General features: G+C 42.1%; 2 protein-coding genes and 1 long non-coding RNA gene across 7 annotated transcripts in view; all 3 read left to right on the top strand.

Moving 5' to 3' along the window:
- The window catches only part of mgab (MAX dimerization protein MGA b), a 30,280-nt gene extending 15,641 nt beyond the window's left edge, over positions 1-14,639 (top strand). For all 3 annotated transcript variants that reach the window (XM_085131772.1, XM_085131771.1, XM_085131770.1), the window contains 9 exons: positions 1,474-1,716; positions 1,980-2,241; positions 6,049-6,668; positions 7,848-7,945; positions 8,034-8,079; positions 8,211-8,369; positions 11,346-11,457; positions 11,650-12,333; positions 12,437-14,639. In XM_085131772.1, the coding sequence (XP_084987898.1) occupies positions 1,474-1,716; positions 1,980-2,241; positions 6,049-6,668; positions 7,848-7,945; positions 8,034-8,079; positions 8,211-8,369; positions 11,346-11,457; positions 11,650-12,333; positions 12,437-13,305 (3,093 nt within the window). In that variant the 3' untranslated portion in view covers positions 13,306-14,639. The remainder of the gene's footprint in view (positions 1-1,473; positions 1,717-1,979; positions 2,242-6,048; positions 6,669-7,847; positions 7,946-8,033; positions 8,080-8,210; positions 8,370-11,345; positions 11,458-11,649; positions 12,334-12,436) is intronic.
- On the top strand, positions 2,248-4,625 carry LOC146501362 (uncharacterized). Its single transcript, XR_014869155.1, has 2 exons — positions 2,248-3,355; positions 4,425-4,625. It is a non-coding gene; the product is annotated as an uncharacterized LOC146501362 (long non-coding RNA).
- Positions 14,640-16,562: 1,923 nt separating the features above from the next.
- Positions 16,563-27,370, top strand: part of LOC146501360 (mitogen-activated protein kinase-binding protein 1-like) — a 28,457-nt gene continuing 17,649 nt past the window's right edge. For 2 of the 3 annotated variants that reach the window (XR_014869153.1, XM_085131774.1), the window contains exons 1-13: positions 16,563-17,529; positions 18,784-18,875; positions 21,164-21,226; positions 21,314-21,371; positions 22,644-22,814; positions 23,720-23,857; positions 24,093-24,275; positions 25,533-25,693; positions 25,882-26,071; positions 26,465-26,602; positions 26,695-26,885; positions 26,962-27,053; positions 27,165-27,290. Coding sequence is in view for 2 of the 3 variants with exons in the window: in XM_085131774.1 (XP_084987900.1) it covers positions 17,434-17,529; positions 18,784-18,875; positions 21,164-21,226; positions 21,314-21,371; positions 22,644-22,814; positions 23,720-23,857; positions 24,093-24,275; positions 25,533-25,693; positions 25,882-26,071; positions 26,465-26,602; positions 26,695-26,885; positions 26,962-27,053; positions 27,165-27,290 (1,699 nt within the window). In the remaining variant the exon portion in view is untranslated. The remainder of the gene's footprint in view (positions 17,530-18,783; positions 18,876-21,163; positions 21,227-21,313; positions 21,372-22,643; positions 22,815-23,719; positions 23,858-24,092; positions 24,276-25,532; positions 25,694-25,881; positions 26,072-26,464; positions 26,603-26,694; positions 26,886-26,961; positions 27,054-27,164; positions 27,291-27,370) is intronic. The other variant, XM_085131775.1, reaches the window with a different exon arrangement.

Genomic DNA, 27,370 nt, shown 5'->3' with positions numbered 1-27,370 from the left:
TTGAAAGGGTACTAGGGCTGGGCGATATGGCCTAAAATTCATATTGCAATATAATTAGAAGCATGTGCGGTAACGATATATATCAAGATATATTATTTTCTTCTGTATAACGTATTTTCCACATTATAAGGCAAACTTAAAATCCTTTAATTTTTTTAAAAATCGAGACTGTGCCTTATGTATGAATTCTGGTTGTGCTTACTGACCTCGAACCGATTTGGACGTGCAGAAATCTGTTAAAAAATGTTTTAGTACAACTTTGGTAAGTCGCACTGCTTGATGGATTGACAGAGCATTACGGCTGCCGTAGTGAGGAGCTTCGCGGATTGATCTGGGTCCAAAACTCCTTCCCTTTCAGCTCCCAAAGTCAAACGAATACTGAGAGTTAAAAACGGTCTAAATTCTTTCATCTTTAATTAAATCATCAGCGTTGTTGCTTTACCAGGTGTAACAATTAAGTTTAACGTCCATGCATCCATGAAAACAGAATTTATTACATTTAACGGAGTTAGGAGTTAACAGGAAGTTAGCTCGTTAGCTCGCTAGATTCCACCTAAACATGTTGTGCTACGTGATTGCTAGCGACACAGCTATGTTAGCATAACATTAGCACAGTGAAGCTGGAGGATGAACGCCAACTTTTTTCCGCTCATTAAAAGTTAATGTCAGGGATTCTGGTGGTCAGGGACAAATGCAATCGCATAGCAGGATGCTATACACGGGCAAAACTTCAGTCAGGAGAACAACTGAGATTATTCATCCACAATACGAGGTTAGTTATTAATATACTGCAACAACATGGGAATAGAACAGCTACGAGAGAATTCAACATTAATGAATCAATGTTACGGAAGTGGAGGAAGCGCAGTTTTTGGCTTTCCCCTTATTTCAAAAGTGCTTCATCTCTTTGCTATGACTGTGGCCCGGCATGCAGATGATAATGGTTTTAGCCGCTGCGATGCTTTCGACCAAAACAGGCGCAGCTTAATGACATCATCAACATGCGCTATCGCGATAGAGCGAAATAGTCAAAATCTATCGTTGGCCAAAGTTATATCGTTTCTATCGTATATCGTTTATATCGCCCACCCCTAAAGGGTGCAGTGAAGAGTGACAGGAAAGCAGAAGGCGAGAGAGACGGGCAAACATGCAAAGGGCTGCATGTCGGATTCGAACCCGGGTCGGTCGCTCTCAGCCATGCGGTATATTTTAACATCGGCATCTATGGAGTTTGACCAGCTTTGGAAGATGGCCTCAGATGGCCCTTGTGGGTACTACTGTTTGGGCACTTCCCATGTTGCAGTGGCTTCCTCAGTGGCTGCTATCTGTTGGGTGTCTAATAATCCTGCTTTTGACTGTTGGAACATTTGTCCTCACTTTCTTTGCTTTGTTGCTTTTTCGTGTGATGACGTGATGTACGGCGTTCTCTATAGTTTCCAATATGACAAAGTTCTCTACTTTTTTTTTCTGTAGGTGCAAATTAGCAAACCATCAAAAGCCAGTGATTGTGATGATGATGAAGAATGTGACAGTGATGAGGAAATGCATACCAGTAAAGGCCTTGATGAGAACACCGATGCAGAGGAGGAAGATGGCCAAATCGAAGAGCCGCAGATGTGGTTTGGAGTGACACCCTTTCTGAGTGGAGTGATGCCTGCTGGCACGCTGAGAGCCGAGAGAAAACCTGCTGGTTACCAAGCACCTGGACTTATACAGGTAAGGGCTTTGTAAAGTTGGATCAAATACATCCATGCACCTGGGAATTTTTAAATTCTCCGTTACAGATTGTCACTGGAAAAAAATTGCACTGAGGTTTGGATGTTGAAGGGGAAAAAATGAGATTTGCATTCAGTAATTGGATTTATTCTTTGGAAAAGATAACAGTGTGTGGCTATTTAAGGACTAACAAACACACAGGTACACCAGCTGAAATATACAGATGCTTTCTAAAATATACATATGCATTCCTTCCTCTGCAGGTAAATGGCAAATCCTACAATCAGGCCAGACTGCAGCTTGGAAAGATGGGATCTTTGCATCCAGCTAACCGCCTTGCTGCCTACGTCACAGGACGACTAAATGCTTCAGTTGATGTTCCTCAGAAAATTTCTCAGAAATCAGACTCTACACACAAAACCAGCACTCCAAAAACTGGCACCGTAAATGTTGCAAGCTCATTAGTCAGTCCAAGTATCGCTGCAAGGAAAACTACTGATCTGAAGACACTAACGCCGTCACCAGGTAAGGTTGTCTCTCTGTTGCTAGACCACAGCAGAGGTTTTGTTTTACATACCTGATCTGCTTTATTCAAAACTGCCACCTCCTATATGTGCTGCCTGTTCTTCCTTTTTTCTGGCTTTCTAGTGAAAATCAAAATTCATTTAAAAATCACATGCAAAGCCTTAAATGGTTCAGGTCCTTTTTCTGCAGTAGTGCTAGAGCTGACTGTGCTTTTGAGGTTGTAGCGGCTAAATTTTGAAACTCACTTCCTCAGCCCATCATGTCGGTTAAATCAGTGGTTTGACTTTTGACTGCTGAAAACTCATTTTAGCTTTTCCTTGGTTCATCACCCATTCCTGTAATTCACACCGAATACTTGCATGTAAGTGTGTGTGCATATAGACCAGTAGAGATACTATGCACGAGGTTTGTTTTTATTCAAACTGTGAAGCAATTTGTAACTGCGTGCTTAAGATATTCACTGTCTTTATCAGCGTCTTAAAGGACATGATGCTGAAAAACAGGACAGTCTGTTTGGAAAGGCTCTTAGTAAATGTGGTTTTTCACGTGTTCTAGCTGAGCAGAACCTAAAACTGTTTTTAGTATAGTCATGAGAAAAAAGTCCACCACTTTTATGTCTGAGATTTAATGCATAACAAAACATTTGATTCTTACCAGGCTATAAAATTCTGAAATACTGCCTCACATGAATAACAGAAATATGTGTGAAAAGCTAAGTACACCCCATCATACAGTAACTTGAAGTAATTGATCTCTGTGTGTCTTTACCAGTATCCCACATTGCTGTGGAGGAGTTTTGCCCCACTCGTTTTTACAGTGTTGCTTCAGTTCATTGAGGTTTGCAAGCATTCATTTATGCACAGCTCTCTTAAGTTCCCATCACAGCGATCCAATCATGTTGAGGTCTAGACTTTGTCTGGGTCAGTGCAACACCTTAATTCTTTTTGTTTTCAGTCATCCTGCTGTAAATGACAGTGCTGGGGATCATTGTCCTGTTGCATGACTCAGTTTTGGCCGAGTTTTAGCTGTTAGACAGATGGCTTCACGTTTGACTCTGGAATACTTTGGTATACAGAGAAGTTCAGGGTTGACTTAGTGACTCCAAAGCACTCAGGTCCTGTGTAGAATAGAATAGAATAGCCTTTATTGTCATTGTACAAAGTACAACGAAATTGGAGTGCCACTCCCTTGGTGCAAAATGCAATAATAAATATAAATGTAAAATATAAAAAGTACAATAAAACAACCAAAGTACTCGGACAATAATAAGTACAATATATACAGGATAGCAGCATAATATAGTGACAATGGCAAGTATGGTATAGTTAAGCAGGTTCAATTGTTTTGTGCTTATTTACTACGGTGATAGCTCTGGGAAAGAAGCTATCCCTGAATCTGTTTGTCCTGGTTTTATGTGACCTGTACCGTCAGCCTGACGGTAATAGTTCAAACAGTTGATTACTGGGGTGAGAGTAGTCCTTAATGATATTGCCAGCTCTGCTGAGGTATCGGGAGTTTGCAATGGCCTCCAGACTGGGCAGAGAGCAGCCAGTGATCTTCTGGGCTGTGTTGATGACCCTCTGCAGCACTTTCCTGTCTGCAACTGAGCACCCTGCATACCATGTTGTTATGCCGTACGTTAGGATGCTCTCTATGGTGGCTCTATAGAATGTCACCAGCAGCCTCTCCTCCAGGTTGTTCCTCCTGAGCACTCTCAAAAAATGGAGATGCTGCTGGGCCTTTTTTACCACCGCCATGGTATTTGCAGTCCAGGAGAGATCATCAGAGATCTGCACGCCCAGAAACCTCATGGAGTGTACCCTCTCCACACAGTTCCCGTGAATGTAGAGTGGGGCCGGGTCTGCTCTGCCCTTCCTGAAGTCCAAAATAAGTTCTTTAGTTTTCGTGGTGTTCAGTTGGAGGTTGTTAACTGAACACCACTCAGTCAATCTGTTAACCTCATCTCTGTAGTCCGACTCATCCCCCCTTGAGATGAGTCCAACCACTGTGGTGTCATCCGCGAACTTTATGATGGTGTTTGAGAGATGGGTAGGGGAGCAGTCGGATGTGTAGAGCGTAAACAAGAGGGGACTCAGAACACATCTTTGTGGAGACCCGGTACTGAGTGTGATGGTGCTGGACAGGTGGGGGCCGAGTCTAACAGACTGTGGTCTATTTGTCAGGAAGTCGGTAGAGATGGGAATTGATAAGAATTTAGCAATTCCAATTCCTTATTGATTCTCATTGGCTCCACTTTGAGTCACCACCATCTCTAAGCAGCGTATCAAAGACATTACATTTATGCAAATTAATTACATGCTGAGTGTTCAAATCTTGTGAATTTTGGAGATTTTTGTTGTGATCAGTGTTGGGGTCATTATTTTTTTTTTTAAAAAGTAACTATTGCATTTATGCAGAACACTTTTCTTAAAACTAATGCAGTACGTTAGTTAATTACACCCACAATAAAAACAGTTGTTATACTACTCGTTACGTTGCTCTCATGTTACTCTGTAAAATGATCTGAAACACACTGTCTCATAATTGGCATTTAAAAATATAAACATACAGGCTACAACGCCACACACCAACACAAATGCCGACGAGGACAAATGTGATCTTTCTCTTAGTGTTTAGGTATGTACACAAAGCCGACAGCACAAGTCAAAGATGAAAACCAGTACAGATTTTAAAGCGGTTGTCATGGTGATTCTACTGTAGAAACATGAGCCGGTGGAAACTCAGGTCATCAGTTTGTTACCTGTTGAAGTTCAGCAGTGGCTTGTTTCTGTCCTAGAGCAGTCTCCACTTTACAGTCGCACTCTCAGCCTTTTGTGCAATAAAAATAAAATAATGTTCCACTATTTTCCAGTTCTCTACAAGAACTGATTCTCAATTCCAATTCCTGCAAAACAATACCAAATTACCACCCCTACACCACCATGCTTGACAGTTGGTATTTGGTTTAGGCTAAACATGGTGCTGTGATTTATGGCAATCAGCATCTCCACTTTGATCTTTCCATTTCCATTGTTCCTTGTGGTTTGTTCAGATGCAACTCCACAAACTTGAGCTGTGCTTCTTTTTACAGAGAAAATCCTTTTTCACCGCAACCCTCCCAAACAAGCCATGACAGTATTTATTGTACTGTCAGGAACTACTTGGGTTATTTGCAGTTTCTCCAATCATTGCACAGCCTGACCTTAGGGTGAATTTTCTGAGATATCTACTCCTGGAAAGATTGACAGCTGTCTTCTTTCTACTTGTAAATAATCATTCTTACTGTAGAATCATGGTCTTTTAAGCCATCAGAGACTGATGGGGAACAGTTGGTTCTCTAAGGTGATTGCTGATGTCTCTCCTCCTTGGAATTGTGAATGCGCTAGACCTGCAAACTACCAAACCTTCTGCTTTTATAGAGGTGCTCAACCTTACTGATGATCAGTTAATAAAGTGCCTTTGGTTATCAGCAAATGGCTTCTTCTCTCAGTTTCGATTGAAGCAGTAAAAGAGTACTTTAGAGGGCTCTTTTAGACTTAGTTGCTTTTCCTTCTTAGCTTAATTTTTGTTGAATAAATAATAGGACAGTGTAAGATGTCATCTGGGGTTGTATTTATATAACATCAAGTTGTGGTAAAGACCAGATGATTTGTTAAAGTATTAGAATTGATAGAGGGTAGATGAACCTCAAGAAGTGACATCAACTTAATCAAATAGAATAGAAGTAAACATGTATCACTAAAAACACAGTTTTGTTAAAATAATGCAGATATTATCATCTCATCATGCTGAACTACTTTTTTTCAGTTTTCTTATTCAATCCATGCCTTCAGAGCAAGGGACGCATCTCATCGGGGCAACAGTCACAGAAATCATCCAACATCAGCTCTGTCCAATCACTTTCCTCAGGCCAGCACAACTCAGACTCTTCCTTCCAGAGCAGCTCCTCCTCCTCGCCTGTCTCGCTCACCGTCTCACAATCACTGAAAAGCCCCAGCTTTTTAGGACAGAGTGGAACCTATTCTTTCAGGATCTGCCCTCCGTCCAACCAGGGCACCGGAGGACAGAAGCTACCTGGTGTTTCCCTGCCCGGGGGCTTTACCCTCATTCAGCTCCCAGCGCCCGGAGCTGATGGAGCAGCACAACAGTCAGGACATGTAAAAGCATCAAACATGGCGAACAATGATGTCCTGTTACAAAAAGACAGTGCAGCTGGGTGTCCCGCTGTGGACACAGTGAACGCAGTCAAGAGCTCTTTAAGCAGCAAATTAGCAGAGCCCGGCTCCTCCCCTGAGCTGGTTTGTGATGGGAAGATCCCGTCAGACAAGGGCGATGAGGCCAACGGCAAGCAGGCGGAATCAAACCTAGACATTGCTTCAGACACAAGCTCCTACTCATCAGACAGCGAAGGAGAGGGAGACGAAGATGTAAGTTTGAGAATTATTTTTTATTTTCTTTGAGTGCTTAGTGATTTATTTTAATGGAAGGCCCTCTAAACTGTAAATGGACAATGGTTTATTATAAATGTAAAGATAAAAAAATCAACTGTCAGCTCATAGAAACAAATCAGTCCAACTTTAACCCTTTAAAACCGGTCGGAGTGGGCACGCTCTGTTTTGCGTAACTACTTTTAAATCCCGGCAGAACTGCAACCATGTGAGCTAGCGCAATATTTTTTTTGCATATGAAACCGGAGGAGTTGTACTTACATCTTATGCCATCAGCTTGTCCTCGGTAACTTTGCAAAAATTGCATAAAAAGCACTTGCAGCAACAAAAACATAATATTCCAGAAACACGCTTTGCCGATCCGATCAGCTGTTCATAACACTTCCTACGTTGGAATAGACGTTAGCGTGAATTTCCCATGTCCGCCATTACCTGCCCAAAACCGGAAGTGACGTCATTTTCGCGGAAATGTAGTTTTTTAACCATCAGGGCCTCATGAGCCTATACTGGTGTTTTTAAAAGTTATGTTTGACTTTATGACTTTCTGTGTCGTTTCTGGGATGCTTAGGACTCATATTGCACTGCTGGGAATAGTTTATTTTGATGCATATGCTGCTTTTTTGCAAATTTGCATTATAATATTTATTTTCGTTTTTCCTGCAGTATATAAAAATTGCTGTATCTCACAAATAAAACTAGGAAGACACTTGTGCAATCTTTTTGTATTTGTAGTTTTGAGGGATAAGCCTCTTAAATTTCTCTAACTAGAAATATATGTTAAAAAAACAAAAACGATTTTCAATTTTTTTGTAGTTTATTGCACTTCTTTGCAATTTATGTAATTACTATGCACCTAATGCATGCATATTATTAAAATTTAGGCTGTAATGGTTGTATTGATGTATAGCAACTTGAAATGCTCCCAAAAATGGCACTACAGCATGTAAAAATATAATATAAGCTCTGGTGTACTTGGTTCTATGGTAGGTCTTAAAGGGTTAAACACATGTAAAATTTAAACTGGGTGCAAAAATTCAAATTAGTTCATCTTTAACTCTAATTATAAAAACACTAAATTGCTTTAGAAAATATGAAAAAGTAGTCGGCCTAATCCTGACCTTGTTTTAAAAAGCTCATCATGAATGATGTTGTCTTCAGGATGAGACGGTGGATGTTGAGACTGTAGAAGAAGTGAAACAACAGATGGCCATCGCTAAACTGAAGAAAGCTCTTCCCAAGGGAGTACTGCAATCACGGTAATAAAAAATGAACATCTGGATGTTGAAATTAAAGCATAAAATTGTTATTTACCGTCAAAGCTGACATTTGTTTATCATCATTTAGAGATTCCAGAGAAGATTTGGGATCATTTTTGGAACTCTACTCCCAGGTAAGACAAGCGCCAGCTTAACCGCCATATTTAATTGCCCTCACTTTATATAGATATAGTAGGAACACAGTCCTTTGTATTATAAGGCAGTATGTATAGTGTGTTTTGAGTTTTCACTGCGTCTCCTCCAGGATCTCAATGATTGTGGTGAGACAAAAACCAAAAAGAGGCGCGAGAACCACACAGTGCTAGAACGGCTGAGAAGATCGGAACAGCGAAACCTCTTCGATAAACTCCAGGCTGTCCTACGGAGTGACCCAAGAGCTCCCAGGCTCCGCCTCCTGTCATTGGTTAGTTCTGCATACTGCATTTTTCCTTCTGGTTAGCTAAAGTGGAAACTGCAAGACAACTAATGGGAAAATGTAATTCCACTAAAGGTTGTGTGGACTTTCTACTACTTTTTAATACTTTTTATCACAATAACAAGGTCGTGTTCTCATTAAGGCTACGTCCACACGTACCCGGGTATTTTTGAAAACGCAGATTTTTCTATGCGTTTGCACCTTTCGTCCACACGTAAACGGCGTTTTTGGTCACTGAAAACTGAGATTTTTAAAAACTCCGGCCAGGGTGGATATTTTTGAAAACTCCGTTTTTGCATTTACGTGTGGACAAGAAATACGGAGAAAACGCAGCGTCAAAGATGTGCGCATTTTTTGACGTCACACTGTGCGCCACGTTATTGTTTCGGTGAAATGAATTTCACCACTCTCTGTTACTGTTAATTGTACTCTCTGCAGTGTTTAAATGCTTACATATACACACACAGTTACTGTCCCTCCACACATACGACTCCGTTCTGCTTCTATGCCCCAGCTTTGTTTACTTTTTCCCACCGAGGCTTCTAGACTTCTGATTGGCCAACATTTCTGCACGGTTAGGAATATATCGCCACCTGCTGCTTTGGCATGTTCCTAGCAGCGTTTTCCTTCATTTCTGCCTTTACGTGTAGACGGGATTATTTTTTAAAACGAAAACGGAAAATCTCCGTTTTCAAAAATACCCGTGTACGTGTGGACGTAGCCTAAGTTGTCCAGAAAGTTGGCACAGATACTACCACAGTATTTGCATCAGACTACATACTTGAAAACTTTTAAAGATACATTTAAATTTGAGTTCCTGTCAATGGAAAAACATGTGGGTGTTTTCACACCTATAGTTTGTTTCCTCTGGTCCGAATCAGTTTGTTTGTAAACTTGTAAACTGTTGCTAGCACGTACAGACATTTGCATATATATGTAGCACCTTCCTGCATCGAGAAACCTCCCCCCGTACCGTACACCTGGGTAGTTGGTTCAGAACGCGGTTGGATCCCGTTCACACCATAAACTGACTCCTCTGGGTTTAATTTTCAACAGTACCGTGATTACTGTGTTCACACCTGCACAGTCCAACCACAACAAGGAGGAAGACAAACGAGAGTTTGATTTAAACAGACTAAACACCATAGGTGTGAAAACACCGTAAGATCAGATCTCAGGTTGTCCCCTTCATCTTATGCCACTAACAGGAGAAAACGAATCCCACAACTGTCACATTTAGATTCAGACGCCACTACACTGAAAGGATACATGTGGTCACAGAGCACAAATAAAAATAAGAGGAAAGGAAGCTTGCACAGGAAAAATTATATGGTGATAGTTAATTAATTTTACTGGGTCAAATTCTCCTTAAATATGACACACTTGTGGTTTAGTTTTTACATTATTTAAACATTTAAAAAAATCAGTTTTGCAGTGAAGACTTTTTAGTTTAGGGGAGGTTTTTTTGGTTTTTTGTTTGTTTTTAGTGGCCCATATTCAGCAAAAAGAAATTTCTCTTTTTTAATCTTTACTCAAACTTGTTTAAAAGGTCAAACATTTGTTTGGTTGCCCCCTTCCGGATTTTCTATGTTTTTGTATGTTTTTCACACTTGTATGTTTTAGATCACAAAAGAAATTTAAATATTAGACAAAGATAACACAAATAAACACAGGATGTAATTTCTAAATAATGGTGTTTATTATTAAGGGGGGAAAAATGTAAACCTACATGGCCCAAGAAATAACTGTGGTAATCACATCTTTGGAAGGCTGCGTTCAATTTCTCTCGCTACACCCAGGCCTGATAACTGCCACAACTGTTCTTAATCAAGAAATGACTTAAATAGAGCCTGTGTGACAAAGCGGAGAAGATCAAAAGATCCTCAAAAGCCAGACATCATGTCATGATCCAAGGAAATTCAGGAACAAATGAGAAACATGGTAATTGAGATCTCGCAGTCTGGAAAAGGTTAGAAAGCCATTTCTAAAGCTGCGGGACTCCAGCGAAGCACACAAATGGTAAACCTTCCCTGGAATTACCAATCAACCAAGATTACACAAGAGTCCAGGGACGACTCATCCAAGCTCTTGCTGAGCAAAAAGAACATAAAGGATCATCTTAGTTTTGCCTCTTTTGGAAAGAAACAAACAAACTCTGGACTGATGAGACAACAGGTGAAGTTTTTGGAAGGTGTGTATCCAATTATATCTGGTGTCAAACTAACATGAAGGTGTTTTAAGAAAAGGAACATACAAACAGTAAAATATGGTGGTGGTTGTGTAATGGTCTGTAATGGTTTAGCTGCCTCGGCACCTGAAGACTTGCTGTGGGAAATGGAGCCATAAATTGTGCCATCTACCAAAACATCGTGAAAGAGAATGTCCGAGCAGCTGTTTGTGACCTCAAGCTGAAGCACACATGGGTTCTGCAGTAGGATAGTGATCCAAAACACACCAGAAATACCACCTCTGATTGGCTTAAGAAAAACAAAATGAAGACTGTGGAGTGGCCGGACCAAAGTCCTGACCTGAATCCGACTGAGATGCTGTGGCATGACCCTAACAAGGCGACTCATGCTCAAAAACCCTCCAAAGTGGTTGAATTGCAACAATTCTGCAAAGATGAGTGGGCCAAAATTCCCCCACAGCGCTGTAAAAGACTCATTGCCAATTACTGCAAACGCTTGATTGTAGTTGTTGTGCTAAGGCTGGGACAACCAGTTATCAGGTCTAGAGGGCAATCACTTTTTCACACCAGGTCATGCAGGTTTTTATTTTTTTCCCCTTAATAATAAACACCTTCATTTAGAAAACTGCATTTTGTGTTTACTTGTGTTGTTTTTGTCAACTATTTAAGTTTGTTTGATGAAAACATAGGAAATCAGGGAGGGGCAAACACTTTTTCACAGATCTGTAGGTGTGAGTTTTTGGCCTCACTATCAACACTCGTTTTGTGTTTTTTAGGCCCTGAAAGAAATTCAGAGCCTGGTTAGGACCTCCAAACATCTAGAACAGACAAAGAAGATGCTGACGCAGATACAGTCGGGCTACGTAGAGACACTCTCTCGGTTGTCTGGTACGTACACTCTGTATTAATGCACCTTTTCTTGCCCTGTATTGGTTTTTGTACTGTTTGAATGCACCGAGTTTGCATGGAGAATAACTCGAAGCTTGCTATCCAGCACTTGTGTACGACATCCTGCTCTCGTGTCAACATAGAGACTTGATCGCCTAACTAACTTTGTTTTTTCAAATATAACATTTTTAGGAAAGTCTCAAAATGTGATCAAGCACAAACTAAAGGAAGTGTGCGAAAAACAGAAAAGGAAAGAGAAGACGGTGAAGTGGACGCCTTTCTTTTCCCACCTGCTACAGTCCAGAGCCGCTTTACTACAAGCCACTGCTCCCAAGTCTAACCCCACGCCCTCATCTTCAGTACAGCCTGACCTCAGGGCTCCTTCTCAAGCCAACACAGCCACAACTCCACACAATTTAAAAACGATGATAACCCTGCTCCAGCCTCTCATGCGAAAAGCTCCAACTGAATCCTGTCCAAAGACACCTGTATCTAAACTTCTGCCTCTGCTGGTACCCTCTCCAGCTCAGCTTGCGAACGCTGCACCCCGGTCCCAGGTGAAAATTGAGCAAGGTGACCATGTGGCCTCAGTCCAAGAGAAAAAGTCTCCGTCAAACTTAGAAGTCAAACAGAAAGCTTCTGGAGAGCCAGACCAGGCTACTGGTTCCCACATTTCCAGTTCCCAAACAGATCAGCAGTCTCAAGACCCGCCCGGTAAAGCTTCACCTCAGGCCCCCACAGCCAAAGAAGGGGCCTCACCTGTATCCCCAACAGCTAACTGCACCAGCACCAAGGTTCACGCTCCAAAGCCTCTGGCTCTTCCTCTTATTCGCTCCAAGACTGGCAGGCTCATACTTCCCTCATGTCTGAAACCAAGTAAGCACTTTGATCAGTTAATACACCAAATTTAAATTATCTTCCATTTAAATGTGTTACTATAATATTATTGCATATGTTTGTGTACTTTTTTATCTTACAGTTGGCCAAGGCTTCTATACACTCATGGTCATGAAACCCAGAAAGAATGAAGAGGAGGGTGATGCTAGCTCTTCAGCTAAGATGAAGCTATTTGAGCCATTAGACGCTACCATGTCTGCATCAGACCTGCCTTTGGATTTGGAAACTGGGAATAACCTGGAGAGCAAAACGGCATCTTCAGATTCCGATTCGAAGGTTTCGGGTGTAATTTCCCCCCAGGCTGAGCTTGCCACCCTTAACAAATCAATGTTTGTGCCTTCAGTGGATCTTAAAGCTACAGAAAACAACAGTGAGGGCAGCACAGGTGCAGGCATGAGCACAACTCTTCCAGCTGCACACTTGAGGTTTAATCGCGTGTGTTCTGTCAAGTCCGAGGCCGATCCAAGCCTTCCAGAAGCCCGTCGAGGCAGGGGCAGGCCTCGAAGGAACCCCGCAAGTACTGCTGTGGGTGAAAAGGAAAAGTGTAGTGTGATAGAGGAGAGCAATAAATGTGTCAGCAAAGGTGAAATATCTGTGCTGCTCGAAGAGAAACAAAGTAAAAACATTACTTTGGAAGAGACCGAGATGGAAGCTGAGGACCTCGCAGGCAATGTCGGTAAAGTAGCAGATATTCCTGTGCCAGTCAAACGACCCAGAGGAAGGCCTCCGAAAAGAAGGTCGGCACCAGTTAAGCGTCCTGCAAGTAGTCCCCTCAGATCCAGCTCTAAGAAACTTAAATGCAATCCCTCCGCTAAGGCAACTGAAAGCCCTACTACCAAGACGTCGCGGCCTTTAACACGCGGTGCTTTAGGAAAAGACTTCCCCAGCGCAAAGAAACGGTCCTGGATAGACGTAGAAAAAGAACTGGAACCTGACCTAGAATTTGCATAGTTGTAACAGCTTTCGCTACAAAAACGAATCTACGCTCTGAGAGTCTCACACTGAAATCTCACTCATGACTAAAGATGTGAACTCTGGACTCACATCGGAGCCTTTGTGAAAGTCGTCTCTTCTCACATGTGCAACACGGCAGGAGGCGGTTTGCTTCACACACCTTCTCATTGTTAGGTTTAAGTGAAGGCGCTGCCTGGGACCATGCAGGTAAGGGTGCATCCACCTGCCCTCTATGCTATTCTCACATGGGCACAGTTGATTAAAGCAGGAGTTTTTGTTCTGGGAAGCTGGATGTAAAAGACTAATTTGTGTGTAAATGAACTAAGGATGCAGCATCTTTTTCTAACATCATCTTCACAGTCTTACTTGAAGTTTCTCTGCTTTTGGAAGCTCGAGTCATGTGTGTCAAGGAAAGTGTCACCAAATGTGCCTGTCTGAAAAAGCCAAAGGATCAGGGCCACGGATAATAACTGCTGCTCTCTTCTGAACTCAGTGGACTTCTTTCATAATGTAGAGAAAGGCTGATTTTGTTTGTATAAATGATAAAACGGCATTAAGAGACCTGCTGAATGTATTCATGAAATGAATCCGTTTTGATATCAATATTTTCCAGCAATGAACGATCTTTAAATATGACCAACTTTTAGGTGGAGTATCGAGATGTATTTGAATTATGTTTAACTTGGAGCGATTCCTCACTGAACTCTCTTATGCAAAATAAAACTATACAGATATGTTCTGCGATCCAGCATTTTAAGCCTTACGATGTAAGCTGAGTGTCTGTTCCCAGCTGGGTGATGCGCAGCTTTAACTCTATCACGTCTTAAAAGGTGTCATTTTTCAATGGGTGCTAGATAATGTGTAATAATCTGTTACTAATGCAGTAAAGCTCATCAGTAGTTGCACTTTAAATGTCTTTTTTGGTAGAAATCACCCGTGTCGTCTCCTGTTTGCATTAACCTGTAACGTAACACATTAAATCAGCATTATAAAGTCATCTTTGAATAAGTCAGTACACATAAACCTGATGTTTTGGAAGCGATGCAAGACGTGTAGCTGTGGTAGACGTGTACCTAATGTAAATAGATTCTGTGAATATTGTCGTTTTTTAAATTGAATAACAGTTTGTCTTTGGATGATTTCGAAACACTGGTTATCTTGTCTCAGTCTGAGTGAATTCAATGCATTTATTGTCCCATCCTTCACTTAAAATACCACCATTTTTGCTTCGTTTGATGTCTTCAAGCCAAAATGTGGCTGATTTCATGTGAATGGCGATGTAACGGCATCTCTTCTTGCAAATAAAACCGTTTGTGCTCCTTGTTTTCAAACATCTGTCACAAATAACTTTTGTTGTTTTGTTTTGTTTTTTTTGGGGGGGGGGGCTGTATTTTATCTTGTCTTTACATATTATGAACTAATCCTGTCTGTACACCAACACCTTGGATTTAAATCAAATCAGATGTGATTGAAGTGCAGACTTTAAGCTTAAATTCAAGAGCATTAAAAAGTATTTCTTGAGCTCTTTATGAATAAACTTTCAAACAGTCAACAACCACCTGAGGTACAATCTCTGGAGATCACCAAGCACTGTTGTGGAGATGCCCTGCCAGCCCTTTATCGTAGCCACCTTCACTTATTGCTCATTTGTGGGTCTCTGCATTCAGTTTTTGTATCTAAGAACTGCAAACCTGCTCTGTTAGGTTGAGATCAGGTGACTGACTTGGCCATTGAAGAATATCTCATTTCTTTGCCTTGTCAAAGTCTGTCTGATCAGTTTTGCAGCATTTGTCTAAATCCGAGGAGAAATTGTTGCCCTGTACATCCTGCTGTTTCTATCAGCAGTCACATCATCAATGAACACTGACTGAACTGCTCCACAGGCACCCAAACAGGCCCATAACATCACCTCCACTGTGTTAGTGTGGTTTGTTTTTGCTCATGAGCTGTCCCTCTCCTCCGCGCTTTAATTAATTATTCCTGGTTCTGTCCAGGATCTTTCATGTTTTCTGGCAAACTAATCGGGTGTTCTTTTTCTTCAGTGTGACCAATATACATCTCAGTCATCCAGGTTATGGTAATCTAAGGAGCTTGGAAGGAAAAGCAACTGGACTTATAGAAGTTTCTTGAAGACATTTCACTTCTCATCCAAGAAGCTTTTTCATTTCTAAGAGCAATCGGTGGATAGTCCCAGATTTGTAAACCCTAAGACTGTTTCGGGTGAACCCATTGTGAGACCTTGCCCCACCCCATCATGTGACTTATTCAGTTGATTTTACTCTGATTGTTGTGCACCAACTTGAGAGTATTCCTGACTTTGTGAGATGTTGTGAAATTGGTTTTTGTAACCATGGAAATAATTCTGTCATCATGCACTTCGGTCATCTTCTGTGGTCTTTGTGGCCGCTTGGTGCAGCCGAGCTGGCCGGTGCATTCCTCTTTTTTAAGAACATACCAGGCTGTTCATGTAGCCACTCCTAAAGTTTATATCGATGATTCAGTGTAAGAATAGTCTTCACTTGACTTAAAATCTCTTTGAACCTTGTGTTCAGAGTTAAACCACCTCCAGATATTTTACCTGCCTAATTTGCCATGAAATAATAAGATACAGACCTCACCTGGACATGAAGGTGATTTATCAGCCAATTATACACTTACTTTTGACCTACAAACCATTTCAGTTACATCATCAGATGGCATATTCAAGCAAACATTACATCTGTTGTCATAGATAACATTATGCATGTACTTTAAAACTGAGGTGGACTGAAGATTGATGATTTCATGATGATCCAATGTTGCGTTGGGTCTTGGCCTTCACTTGGGAGCTACTTTGATATGTATCACCCACCTAAGCATTGCTGCAGACTTTGCACACTCACTATGGCAACAGCACTCACCCAAAAGAACAATGCACCCTCCCACAAACCAGAAACAGTGCTTAAGCAGTTGTTGTCAGTCTTCAGACTTAACCAGAACTCTACAAATCTGCACTGGTACAAACTACAGGACCCAGAGAATTCACTGCCACTGTCACAGTGCTGGACACAACAGCACAGGGCCCAGGTACTCCTGCACAATATAATACAGACAACATAATTGGCTGGGTTTTATTGGCAGGTGAGTTTGTTGATATCAACCTTCAAGATATAATTTTAAACTAAGGTGAATTAGAACACTTAAATGGCCGATCATCCAATCATCAGTTGGAACAGCACATTTGTGGTGTTAGTTTGGTAGTAATCACAAAATTTTTGTTTGTTTTTGTTTGTGAAGCACTATTTTATACCAAAAGTCTTCAGATTCACTTAAGCTGTAACAGAAATATAGCTCACTGTTAGTATTACTAGCTATTTGTTACCAAAAATAATAATTGGCTATAAAGGTCTGCTGAGAAGACCTATAAATAAACCCAGTAGGTTGGCAAAAATAAGTGCAGTGTGCTCTGAAATTCATTTCAGAATTGAAATCTCATTCAAATGGAGGAGTTTCTTAACACGCACTAATTATCGCCTTCGTGCAAGACAACGTGAGTCAAAGTGTTCAAAAAAAGACAATCAAAACCTAAATTGCTTTAACTTCAGCAAACAGTCCCGTTTACTACGAGTGAACTTCCAGATAAGTGAACCTCTGTCTGCTAATCAGCAGCCTAATAAATTCTTTGGTGGCTCCCCAAAACGTCCCCTGCACCGGTCTCTCTAATCCCATTAAATCAACAAAAGCTGATGTAATCACTGAATGGGACCAGTTCAGGTTCGGATTAAACCAGTGATGTCACACTGGCACGCGGGAACAAGCGAACAGCTGAGCGGCGACTCCGTCTCCTCCTGTCATTGCAAACGCAGCGCTCAGACGAGAACCTGCAACGACAGAAGAAGAGAACAGCGAACTCACTCGAGAGATTAGCCTCCACATGTCCCACCGGCTGCTGCAGGAGCTCTGTCATACTTTGTAAAGCTCTGCAGCCGGAAGGTTTTAGTCCTGGGAGCAGGATCATTACGCGCTCCCCTTCGCTTCTTCTTCTCCAGCCCGTGTGCGCGCCACACTCCCGTCAGTCCGTGGATTGCCACAGTGGATGTTCAGCAGCCCTCAGAGCCGTGCCTCCGGGCTGCCAAGCTAAGAAAAATGCCGGGCGATGGATTCACCATTAAAAGTCGCATTAGGAAGTTTCTGCGTTCTCCATCCACCGGAAAGAACTGCAAAGAAAATCTCACCAGCAAGGTACGAAAACTTCTGATGTGTGAGTAGAACAGAAGAAGCGTCCCGCTGCAGAGCTGTTAGTGCTGCAGGCTTACCTGGAGCTAGAAATCTGATCTGAGATACTTTACTGAAATTATTGGAAATCTAAGGTTACACCTGCTTAACCCCGTAAAGCCTGAACCATGAAACAACTCCCATAAAATTCATGTTTGCTGTATTCACCAAAAAAGAAATTAAACATCAGCCTCCATATATGAGCTGTTTTTCCCGAATCCTGTATTTTTGTGCAATTTATTGATGCACAGGTCGTAACAAGTCGCGTTACAGGGTGGAAAACTGTGAGATAGGCGTTCATTATAGTTATTAAAACAGTTATTGCGACCTGTTGGCAGAGTAGTGATAAATCATTATGAGAACAGCTGGCGTTGTTTATTAAAATGAAGTTATTGCAGTGTCCGGACTGGGAACACCTATGTTAAGCAAGCATTCACGATTTAATAGCTGATTTACTGCCAAATGTGATGTTTAAACAGTGGCAAAATTGACATTTTGATAACCTGGCAACCCAAAAGGTTGTCTTATTAATGGCTTATAAATGATCTATTAACACTGGTCAGTTAAAAAAAACAAAAAACAAACTTAGAGTCTATTTAGAGTTCTTAGAAAGCATTTGTTATGATTCTTTTTACTGTTTGCTGATGTTATTATTGCACTTTTGTTAGTAGGACACTGAGGCTCAGCTACATTCATATGTTCTCTCAGACTAATCAATGATGCCAGCAGTTGGTTTCTAATTCCCAAGGCAGACACAGACAGACAGGCAGCCAAGCCAGCTGTCACATCCTCACTTTGTCTTTGAGATCTTTTTCTTTTTTCTTTTTTTTTTTTAACGCCTCAAACACCCAAAAGATAAAACGACGACAGTTTTCTGTCTCGAGCCTGTTGTTGGACACGTATCAATCAAAGACACGCTTGGTGCTGCACTTCAGCAGCTCAGAGTCTGCTCGTTTATCACAGAGTTTGTGCAGGTGTGCAATAAAGACAATAACGGTGATCAATACTTTTCAGATTTGACAGCCTGAATCTTGAAACTGCCAGGAAAGGCTGCTTTTGTAATACATAAGATGCCAGAATGTTGTACACAAACAGCACATTTACTTGTGTCTTTACTGACTTCTCTCTCTATTCTTCTGTCAGCCTCCACTATTTTATTTTTCTTTTCTAATTATGAGGAATTCCTGAAAACCAAACCCGCCCTGTGTTGTCTCTCTACAGGTGACTCTAGAGAAAGTGTTAGGCATCACCTCTTCAGGAAACAGCGCTCTGGCCTGCGACCCTCGATCCGGACTTGTGGCCTATCCTGCAGGGTGAGACGAGAGAGACTGTTTATGCGCTGTTATCTTCCTAATCTGACCTTTGACTTATCGGCGCTCCGCTCGCTCCCAGCTGGCTTATCATATCTACCTCATGCGGATGTTTAGTGTGCAAATTTCTGCATGTGTGTGTTATCTCTGCATCATCTCAGAGGACTGGAGCTCTGTGTTTGTTTGTTTTCTTTATCCCATCCTTGGGGAGGCTGTCTCTGGCACAGCGATAGCTTGTTGTGCAGTATTATTAATTCTTGCTGCTATAGCTTTAATCAGCATAGAATATAAAAATGAGGATGGTTATGCTGGATGGTTTAGATCTGCAGTGGTGATACTGGGGGGGTTGGCCTCGGAGTGGGTGAAAGCAGTGTTTAAAAACAAGCAGGGTCCTGCCAGGTTGCAACAAAATCTGTGACTTGAGCTGATTTTGTTCTCAAACCTTCCAACAAAGCTGTATTAAAATTAAGAAGGCCAGCGGTCAAAGGGGGAAACGAGGAGAATTAGAGCAGTATTGCAACAGCCTGTAAAGGAGTGTAAGGGTGTGTGTGTGTGTGTCTGTGTGAGGCATGCATGGGCACGTCTTTGCACAAATGGTTCTGCTCATCGTTGTACTAAATGGTGCACAATCTGGCAACCCACCTGCTGTCTCAGTTTAAATCTGTGCAAGCTGCTCTGTACCAGGAATGCAGTTTCCTGGCACGGTGCAGTTCACTAGCAGGTCCAATGCTGATCTAAGTTCTGCTCACGAGCTAGGATGCAAAAAGGATTTTGAATTAATAGGTAGCAATATTATGCGTCCGTTATTTCAATATGGAAAAGTATATGATGAAATATATAGTATAGACCAGGGGTAGGCAACTCCAGGCCTCGAGTGCCGGTGTCCTGCAGGTTTTAGATGTCCTTGATCCAACACAGCTGATTTAAATGGCTAAATTACCTCCTCAACATGTCTCGAAGTTCTCCAGAGGCCTGGTAATGAACTTATCATTTGACTCAGGTGTGTTGACCCAGGGTGAGATCTAAAACCTGCAGGATACCGGCACTCGAGGCCTGGAGTTGCCTACCCCTGGTATAGACTAAAAATGACTTACGTTATGTCTAGTCGTGCTTTAATTTTTCATGTAACGTAGTGTAATCTTCTTTCTGAATGTTCCCTCTAAGGAAGTTATTCTGTAATTTGAAAACCAGACTAAGGACAGAAAATCTTGTGCAATTTCCCAACCCAAGGTTTAAAATGTGTGTGCGCGCTTGTGTTCCTATTCATTTCGTTTTTGCAGGAACACCCAGTCATCAAGTTTCAGTCGTCTAGCTTTTGATTTATGGTGAAGTTGAAAATTTTGGAGGTAGTTCTCCTTCTTCATTAATATATCCAACTGGTGCAATGTACAACTACAAAACGACCCCAGAGCATGATGCTACCACCTCCCTGCTTCACAGGAGGTGCATTGTGCTTAGGTTTGACCTTTACTCCTGAAAGGCATACCCCTTGTCACTGTTGCCAAATGGCTCAATTTTTGTCTCTTCTGACTGTAAAATATTACTCCAAGGCTTTTTGGCCATGCATGTTGGCAGCTGCAAACTTCAGCCGAGCTTGAAGGTGTCGATTTTGCAGTAATGTAAAACTCACTTCACTCTGCAAAGTGGTGACACATCGAAACAACTTGTATTTACAGTTCAAAGAAATCATTAAAAGCCTGAAATCATCATTCGTCCATGCCTACGATGAGGGTGCGCAAGCTTCTGACTTCATCTGTATGTTTCGCACAAAAGGAAAATGATAAATCATGAATGCAGAGTTTTGACCACAACACACAGCTGATTTAAACCAGAAAATATTGACGATTTATTGGGGTTATTATTGTGTCGTGGGGTAAAATTAAATAAAAATAAAGAGGAATTAGAAACAAAAAGTGGTTGGAAGTTATCCAGCTGATCTTTTGGTCATTTGTAAGTTTCATAAATTCATTTCTGCACATGATTAGTTGTTTTTTCACAATCACTACATATGTCAATTATTTAATGCTTTCCTAGAACATTAACAGCACCAATGTTTACAGTTTTCTACTTCTCGCTGTTACAACCAAGGAAAAACTTCCAGATAAAATTCAGCCATTAGCATCAGGCTTTCTTTGGAGTTGCACACATGTTTAAACATTTGCACCTATAAGCTCTGTCATCAATTTATTAACATAAAATGGCCATTTTCCTTAGGTATGTGCATCGTTTCTCGACCTGTTCCATATCAGATATTAATATGCATTACTGCATTTCTTGGTTTCCTTTTGCAGGTGTGTGGTAGTCTTACTGAACCCCAAAAAGAACAGGCAGCACCACATTATCAACACTTCAAGGTGAGTCACCCACGAGTACAGTCTTCACTGAAGCAGAGCAGCACTGAACTAATCATGCTGTGATGTTATCCTCTGTCCCTCTCACAGGAAAACCATCACAGCTCTGTCTTTTTCCCCTGACGGCAAACACTTGGTGACAGGAGAGGTGAGTTTCATCACCCTCACTTTTCTCACTTTGTCTCTGCAGCTAAACTCAAACTTGCGTCTGTCCTCTCGTCTTCTGTTTAGCTTTCTTTGGTTTTTGCTGCGTCAAGTGAACATCACAGTAGGACTGGTGTTTGCAGAATTCAGAGAATTAGCTCGTTCCCGTCTTCAGTTATCCACGGTATAAGAAGGAGTTAGCGCGCTGTGCTGCGGACACCCCGGCAAGATGGATGCTTGCTGCGGAGCTCTGTGTTTGCAGCCTCTCCTCTTTAGAGGGCCTTGTTCTGTCGCGTCACAGCGTAATGTGTCTTTTCAGTCAAGCATCTTGAATCGGTTTTGTTGTAGTTACAACGCGGGCCTCGACACAACACGCTATCTTAATCCTCCCCGGCCAATCAAAGCCGATTAAAGACTTCTCTGCATAAGTGGATGGGCAGGCAGCAGTTGCTATGACGACAAAGACCAAAGTTCAAAAGACCAAATAGACTTGAGGATATTCTGCTCTCCTGGATTCTCCTGGAATTCAAAGGGAAGCATGTGCTAAATTCCCAACGTTAGAATACTTTGAGTAATTAAAACTGGTTAGAGATCATAGTCGATGTGGTGGAGAAATATTAGAGCTGAGTGTTAGCATTTTGGTCAGCTAGCAGAGGTATTAAAGCCCTCTTTTTAACCCGCTGCGCTCGGTGATCAAAGCTGAGCGCATCACAGCTGTGTTAGATGTTTTCCCACAGGCCCTTTAAAAGGAGGAGTAAAAGATATGCCCGAGTGAGTGATCTGATAAGAAATGTCCCTCACACACACACGCACTCATTCATCAAACAGTAGCTCGTTTACATACAGGGGCAGGCTGACAGCGGATGCGCGAGCTGTTTCGTCCTCCTCTTCTTGTGCGTCTTTTGTATGCAGCTCTGTCTTCGGTTGAATGTCACACTATTTCTTTTGGACCTAATAACTCTGACCTTTGAAAGGTCCTTTTACCGTATTATAATAGGAGACTACACAAATAGTCTGCTGAACTTTCGATCCCCAGGAGGGAATAATGTGAGCAGGTCAAGGGACAAGTAGACAATCAGAGGACAGAGAGAGGATGATCTTCTAGAGAGATGGACAGACAGGAAGGACAGGTGACTCCTGAGCGGAGCCTGTTTCAGTCGACGAAAACATTAAGACGCTTTGGTGTATGAATGGAGGAGTGTTCGCCATCTTGCTAACAACCTAACATTGTTTTTAAATGTTGACTCCTCCTCCCTTGCAATTTTTTTTCCATCAGAGCGGTCACCTACCGGCGGTGAGGGTATGGGACGTGGCAGAACGGAAGCAAGTGGCCGAGCTCCAGAAGCACAAGTACGGCGTCTCCTGCGTGGCTTTCTCCCCCAATGGCAAATACATAGTCAGTGTAGGAAATCAACATGACATGATGGTCAACGTCTGGGCGTGGAAGGTTTGTCTCCCTTGAAAGTTTCCAAAGCTCAATTCCTACCTGTGCTTTTACACCTTCTTCCGTTCTCCTGACTGCTTTAACCCTTTAAGACCTACCATAGAACCAAGTCCGCCAGAGCTTATATTATATTTTTACATGCTGTGGAGCCATTTTTGGGAGCATTTCAAGTTGCTATACATCAATACAACCATTACGGCCTAGATTTTAATAATATGTATGAATTAAGTGCATAGTGATTACATAAATTGCAAAAAAAGTGCAATAAACTACAAAAGAATTGAAAATCGTTTTTGTTTTTTTAACATATATTTCTAGTTAGAGAAATTTAAGAGGCTTATCACTCAAAACTGTAAATACAAAAAAGTTGCACAAAATAGTTTCCCACCTTCATAGTTTTATTTTTGAAAATAATTCCAATTCCTATTCCAACGTAGGAATTGTTACAAACAGCTGATCGGATCGGCAAAGCGTGTTTCTGGAATATTATGTTTTTGTTGCTGCAAGCGCTTTTTATGCAGTTTTTGCAAAGCTATATGTGGAAGGAAACTGTGACCTAGATCAAGCTGATGGCATAAGATGTAAGTACAACTCCTCCGGTTTCATATGCAAAAAAAATTATTGTGCTAGCTCACGTGGTTGCAGAGCTACTGGGATTTAAAAATAGTTACGCAAAACAGAGCGTGCCCGCTCTGACCGGTTTTAAAGGGTTAATCGGGACAATGATGGTTTAATGTCTGATGACGGGCAATTTTTAAGCTCAATTTTTTCAAACTCTAAATAAAAAATAACTTTAAAGTAGTGAAAATGTCTAAAACCACGTAGTGAATGGGATGTTATACTGTTGAGCAGCGAGTCCTATTGTGTTTTAGTTGTGTGATCTCTTTCCAATGTGTTGTTCTTCGCAGAAAGATGTAATAGTGGCCGCTAACAAGGTGTCCAGTAAGGTGAAAGGTGTGTCTTTCTCCGAGGACAGCTCCTACTTTGTCACAGTGGGGAACAGGCATGTCAAGTTCTGGTATCTGGATCACTGCAAGGCCAACAAGGTATGAGAGGCTTTCCTATCTTTTATTACTGCCTGGAGTTATTTCCCTACCTTTTACTTCGGCTTTATTTTTGCATAATTGAATAACTTTAGTGCACTCTTACATTATGCAAATACATTTGTGAGACCCAGGGATTATTAATTTTCAGCAACACACATGCAACATTTCAGGGAAGCACTTTAACTCCTTCAGTTGGAGCTTTATCGGCTAACCATCACCTCTCTGTGCTATGTAGGCCAGCGCTCCTGTGCCTCTGCTGGGCCGCTCCGCGCTGCTGGGACAGCTGAGGAACAATTTCTTCTGTGATGTTGCTTGTGGACGTGGCTCTAAATCAGACTCCACTTTCTGCATTACTTCCTCTGGCCTGCTGTGTGAGTTTAACAGCAAGAGGATGCTGGACAAGTGGGTGGACCTTCGGGTGAGTGAGAGGGGAGGGGCTGTCTGCAGGTGAAAGGTAGAGGCGGGACTAACCAGACACCCCACTATATGATCAATGTGATTTTTAACATTTTGTGACATATAAGAAAACAAAACAAAATGAATAAGATAAGATCTCAAATTAAAATGTTGTCAGTATTTGTTTTATCTAACAAGATAAAGTAATCATACTTAATTATTTGGATTTATGTCATTTTTTGCTGCAAAATTATATTGTCAAGCAGCAACAACAAGCAAGTACCAACACTGTGACTAAAACCTGCCACAAGATGAATCGAACGGGGTCAAGTTGACAATCTGCAGTCTGCATTTATAGATTAGACAGCAGTTACTCGCAAACCTCCGACAGCCTCTCTGAGAGTGGTTACAGTCAGTCAGTGGTGTAGGACAGCGGTCCCCAACCCCCGGGCCTCCGTGAGTCGTTTGGTACCGGGCGAGTCCCAAGAGTTGAGGCTCAGGTGTGAAATGTATAGTTTTCAGGGTTTTTATCGGTTTTCAGCGTTATTTTGTTATCGTTTTTATCGTTTACTCGGTTTTCCTGGGTCTTTTCACGTGTGTTATGAATAAATTTTCTTTTCTTCGGTACTGGTACTAGTTTTATTTTGTTGTATTTATCCGCGACACCCTAAAAGCCGGTCCATGAAAATATTGTCGGGCATAAACCGGTCCGTGGCGCAAAAAAGGTTGGAGACCGCTGGTGTAGGACATGAGTCCTCTTGTTCGAGTATTTTAACTTACTTAATAAAAATAATGATATTTGCTCTCCCTGAATCTTTACAGTATCGCCAAGCAAAATATTGTGATACGATGCTCTACTCTTAACTGCCACTACTGTTCATTTTTATTAAATGGTAGCTGAATGTAACATATTTGTTCTTTATGTGGTATTGGCCTCAGTCAGCACTAACATGTATGTTCATTTAGTTATTATTTGAGTACAGTACAGGCACAAATGCCTTAGATCAGTAACCATACGCGTTTATTGGACGGGTGAAGAGGATTTAGAAGCAGGGACAGGTACAGGATGTGTTTGGAAAAGCTCCAACGGCGCCGCTTTTCTACTCCTCTGTAACCTTTGCAGAGGACTCAGCCAAAGCAATGATGTAATATTATCTGCAGGAGCATAATTAGCTTAATTTTTCAGACTTGAATGAATATAAATGTTTACCATTTTCTCAGAAAGATTATGAAGCTATGACTTGTGAGCTGATTATCTGGCGTGTGTCCTTCCGTGCAGACCGGGCTGGCTCAGTCGCTCTCTCTGACTGAAGATATGATCTTCTGCGGCTGTGCCGATGGAACGGTGCGAGCCTTCAGACCCGCTGACTTGCACTTCGTGTGCACGCTGCCGCGGCCGCACCCCCTCGGCTCTGACGTCTCCTCCATGACTGAGGCCAGGTGAGAAAGAGCTCAGGAGTGACTCGGCCTTTCTTTAGCACTGATCCGCTGCAGGATCAAGCGAGCTCTATTAATAGAGCTTTCTGTCTCAAGCCCAAATCTCGTCTAAATGTTTCTTATTCTCGAGGATGTCGGATTTTTACAAAGAAAACATCTATTCCTGTTGTCCCAACCTTTCATTCCCACAGTCATCTGTTCAACGCCGCAGCGGATGCCCGTTACCCAGACACCGTTGCCGTAACCTATGACCCCGTCAGCTGCCGGCTCAGCTGTGTGTATAATGACCACAGCCTGTACGTGTGGGACGTGAGAGATGTGCAGCGGGTGGGGAAGGTGCACTCTGCCCTCTTTCATCCCGCCTGTGTCTGGGACCTGGAGGTAAATGCATGCAGGAGGAGGTGAATTTATATAACCTCTTTAAAAGCTGTGAGATGTTCAGTGTGTTTTCTCAAGCCTCCTGGCTCAATAGGATTACAGCAGTACAACAGATTGGATTCTACCTATTGATTCGGTTAGTAATTTGCGGCACATTGGGGATCATTACGCGAACAAAACTGGGAAACTTGGAGCTGTTGTGCTGTTGTGCTGAACATTGTGCATCAGAATTGGCAGCTTGAAACTGGTGATAACAGCTGATATAAGACAATTCACAGCAGAGTGAAACTGCATTTCTAGAAATCTAACTTACAGCATTAATTGTTTTTTAAAATCGTGCTTTTTTTACCCTCATCTAGTTTATTATTAACTGATCCTTTTGTCACTACTCCCCAGGTGTTTCCAGATGTTCCAGAAGAAGTGGCTTCTGGTTTGTCATCAGGCGCATTCCTCACTAGTTCAGCTGATAACACCGTGAGAGTGTGGCGCATGGACGACTGGACACAAACTCATTCCCCAAACATCCTGAGCCAAGTGAGTTTGACTTCCAAGCTCCGTATTCTCTTCAGCTGTGTTTCGAGTACAGCTGTGAAGAGTTACTGTCTGTCGCCCTCGTTTCTATAAAGGATCTTTTGAATATAATCTACATCGACGGGAACGCCAGCACCTTGCTGGATTCAGAGTGTGTAACGAGTGCGAATTCAGAGGTCAAGTCGGGGGATGGACAGACAGCGGAAACCAGGACGGGCATCAGGACCATCTGTGTCAGCCCGGACGGCAAACACCTGGCATCTGGAGATCGCAACGGCATGTTGAGGTAGGACGAGAAGACTAAGGCTGAGGCGGATGACGGACTGACGTGACCTCTGTCCTAAAACTGTGATATTCTGCAGGGTTCATGACCTCAGCAGCATGAAGGAGATTCTTAAGGTGGAAGCCCATGATGCTGAGATCCTCAGCCTCGAATACAGTAAACCAGAAACAGGTCAGTGTGTGTGTGAGACTGTGTTAGTTACTATAATGATGACACGCTTGGAGAATGTTCGCACATTGGCTGTGAATACAATAGGTGATTATGTGGTCTGATTTCTCTCAGGTCTGAAGCTGCTGGCCACAGCCAGCAGGGATCGTCTGATCCACGTCTTGGATGCAGAAGACGACTACAGCCTGGTGCAAACACTCGACGAACACTCTTCATCCATAACAGCCGTCCGCTTCGCCGGTGAGACACTTGAGTAGCTGTCAACATCTGACGGCTAATCTTTCCTTAATCCGACGCTTTCATCTCCCACACAAAGTCCC

This window comes from Neolamprologus multifasciatus, chromosome 15 (assembly GCF_963576455.1).
Source record: "Neolamprologus multifasciatus chromosome 15, fNeoMul1.2, whole genome shotgun sequence".
NCBI classification, from domain to species: Eukaryota; Metazoa; Chordata; class Actinopteri; order Cichliformes; family Cichlidae; genus Neolamprologus; species Neolamprologus multifasciatus.
Note: the sequence above shows the minus strand (reverse complement) of the source record. Positions and strands in the feature narration are given on the sequence as shown.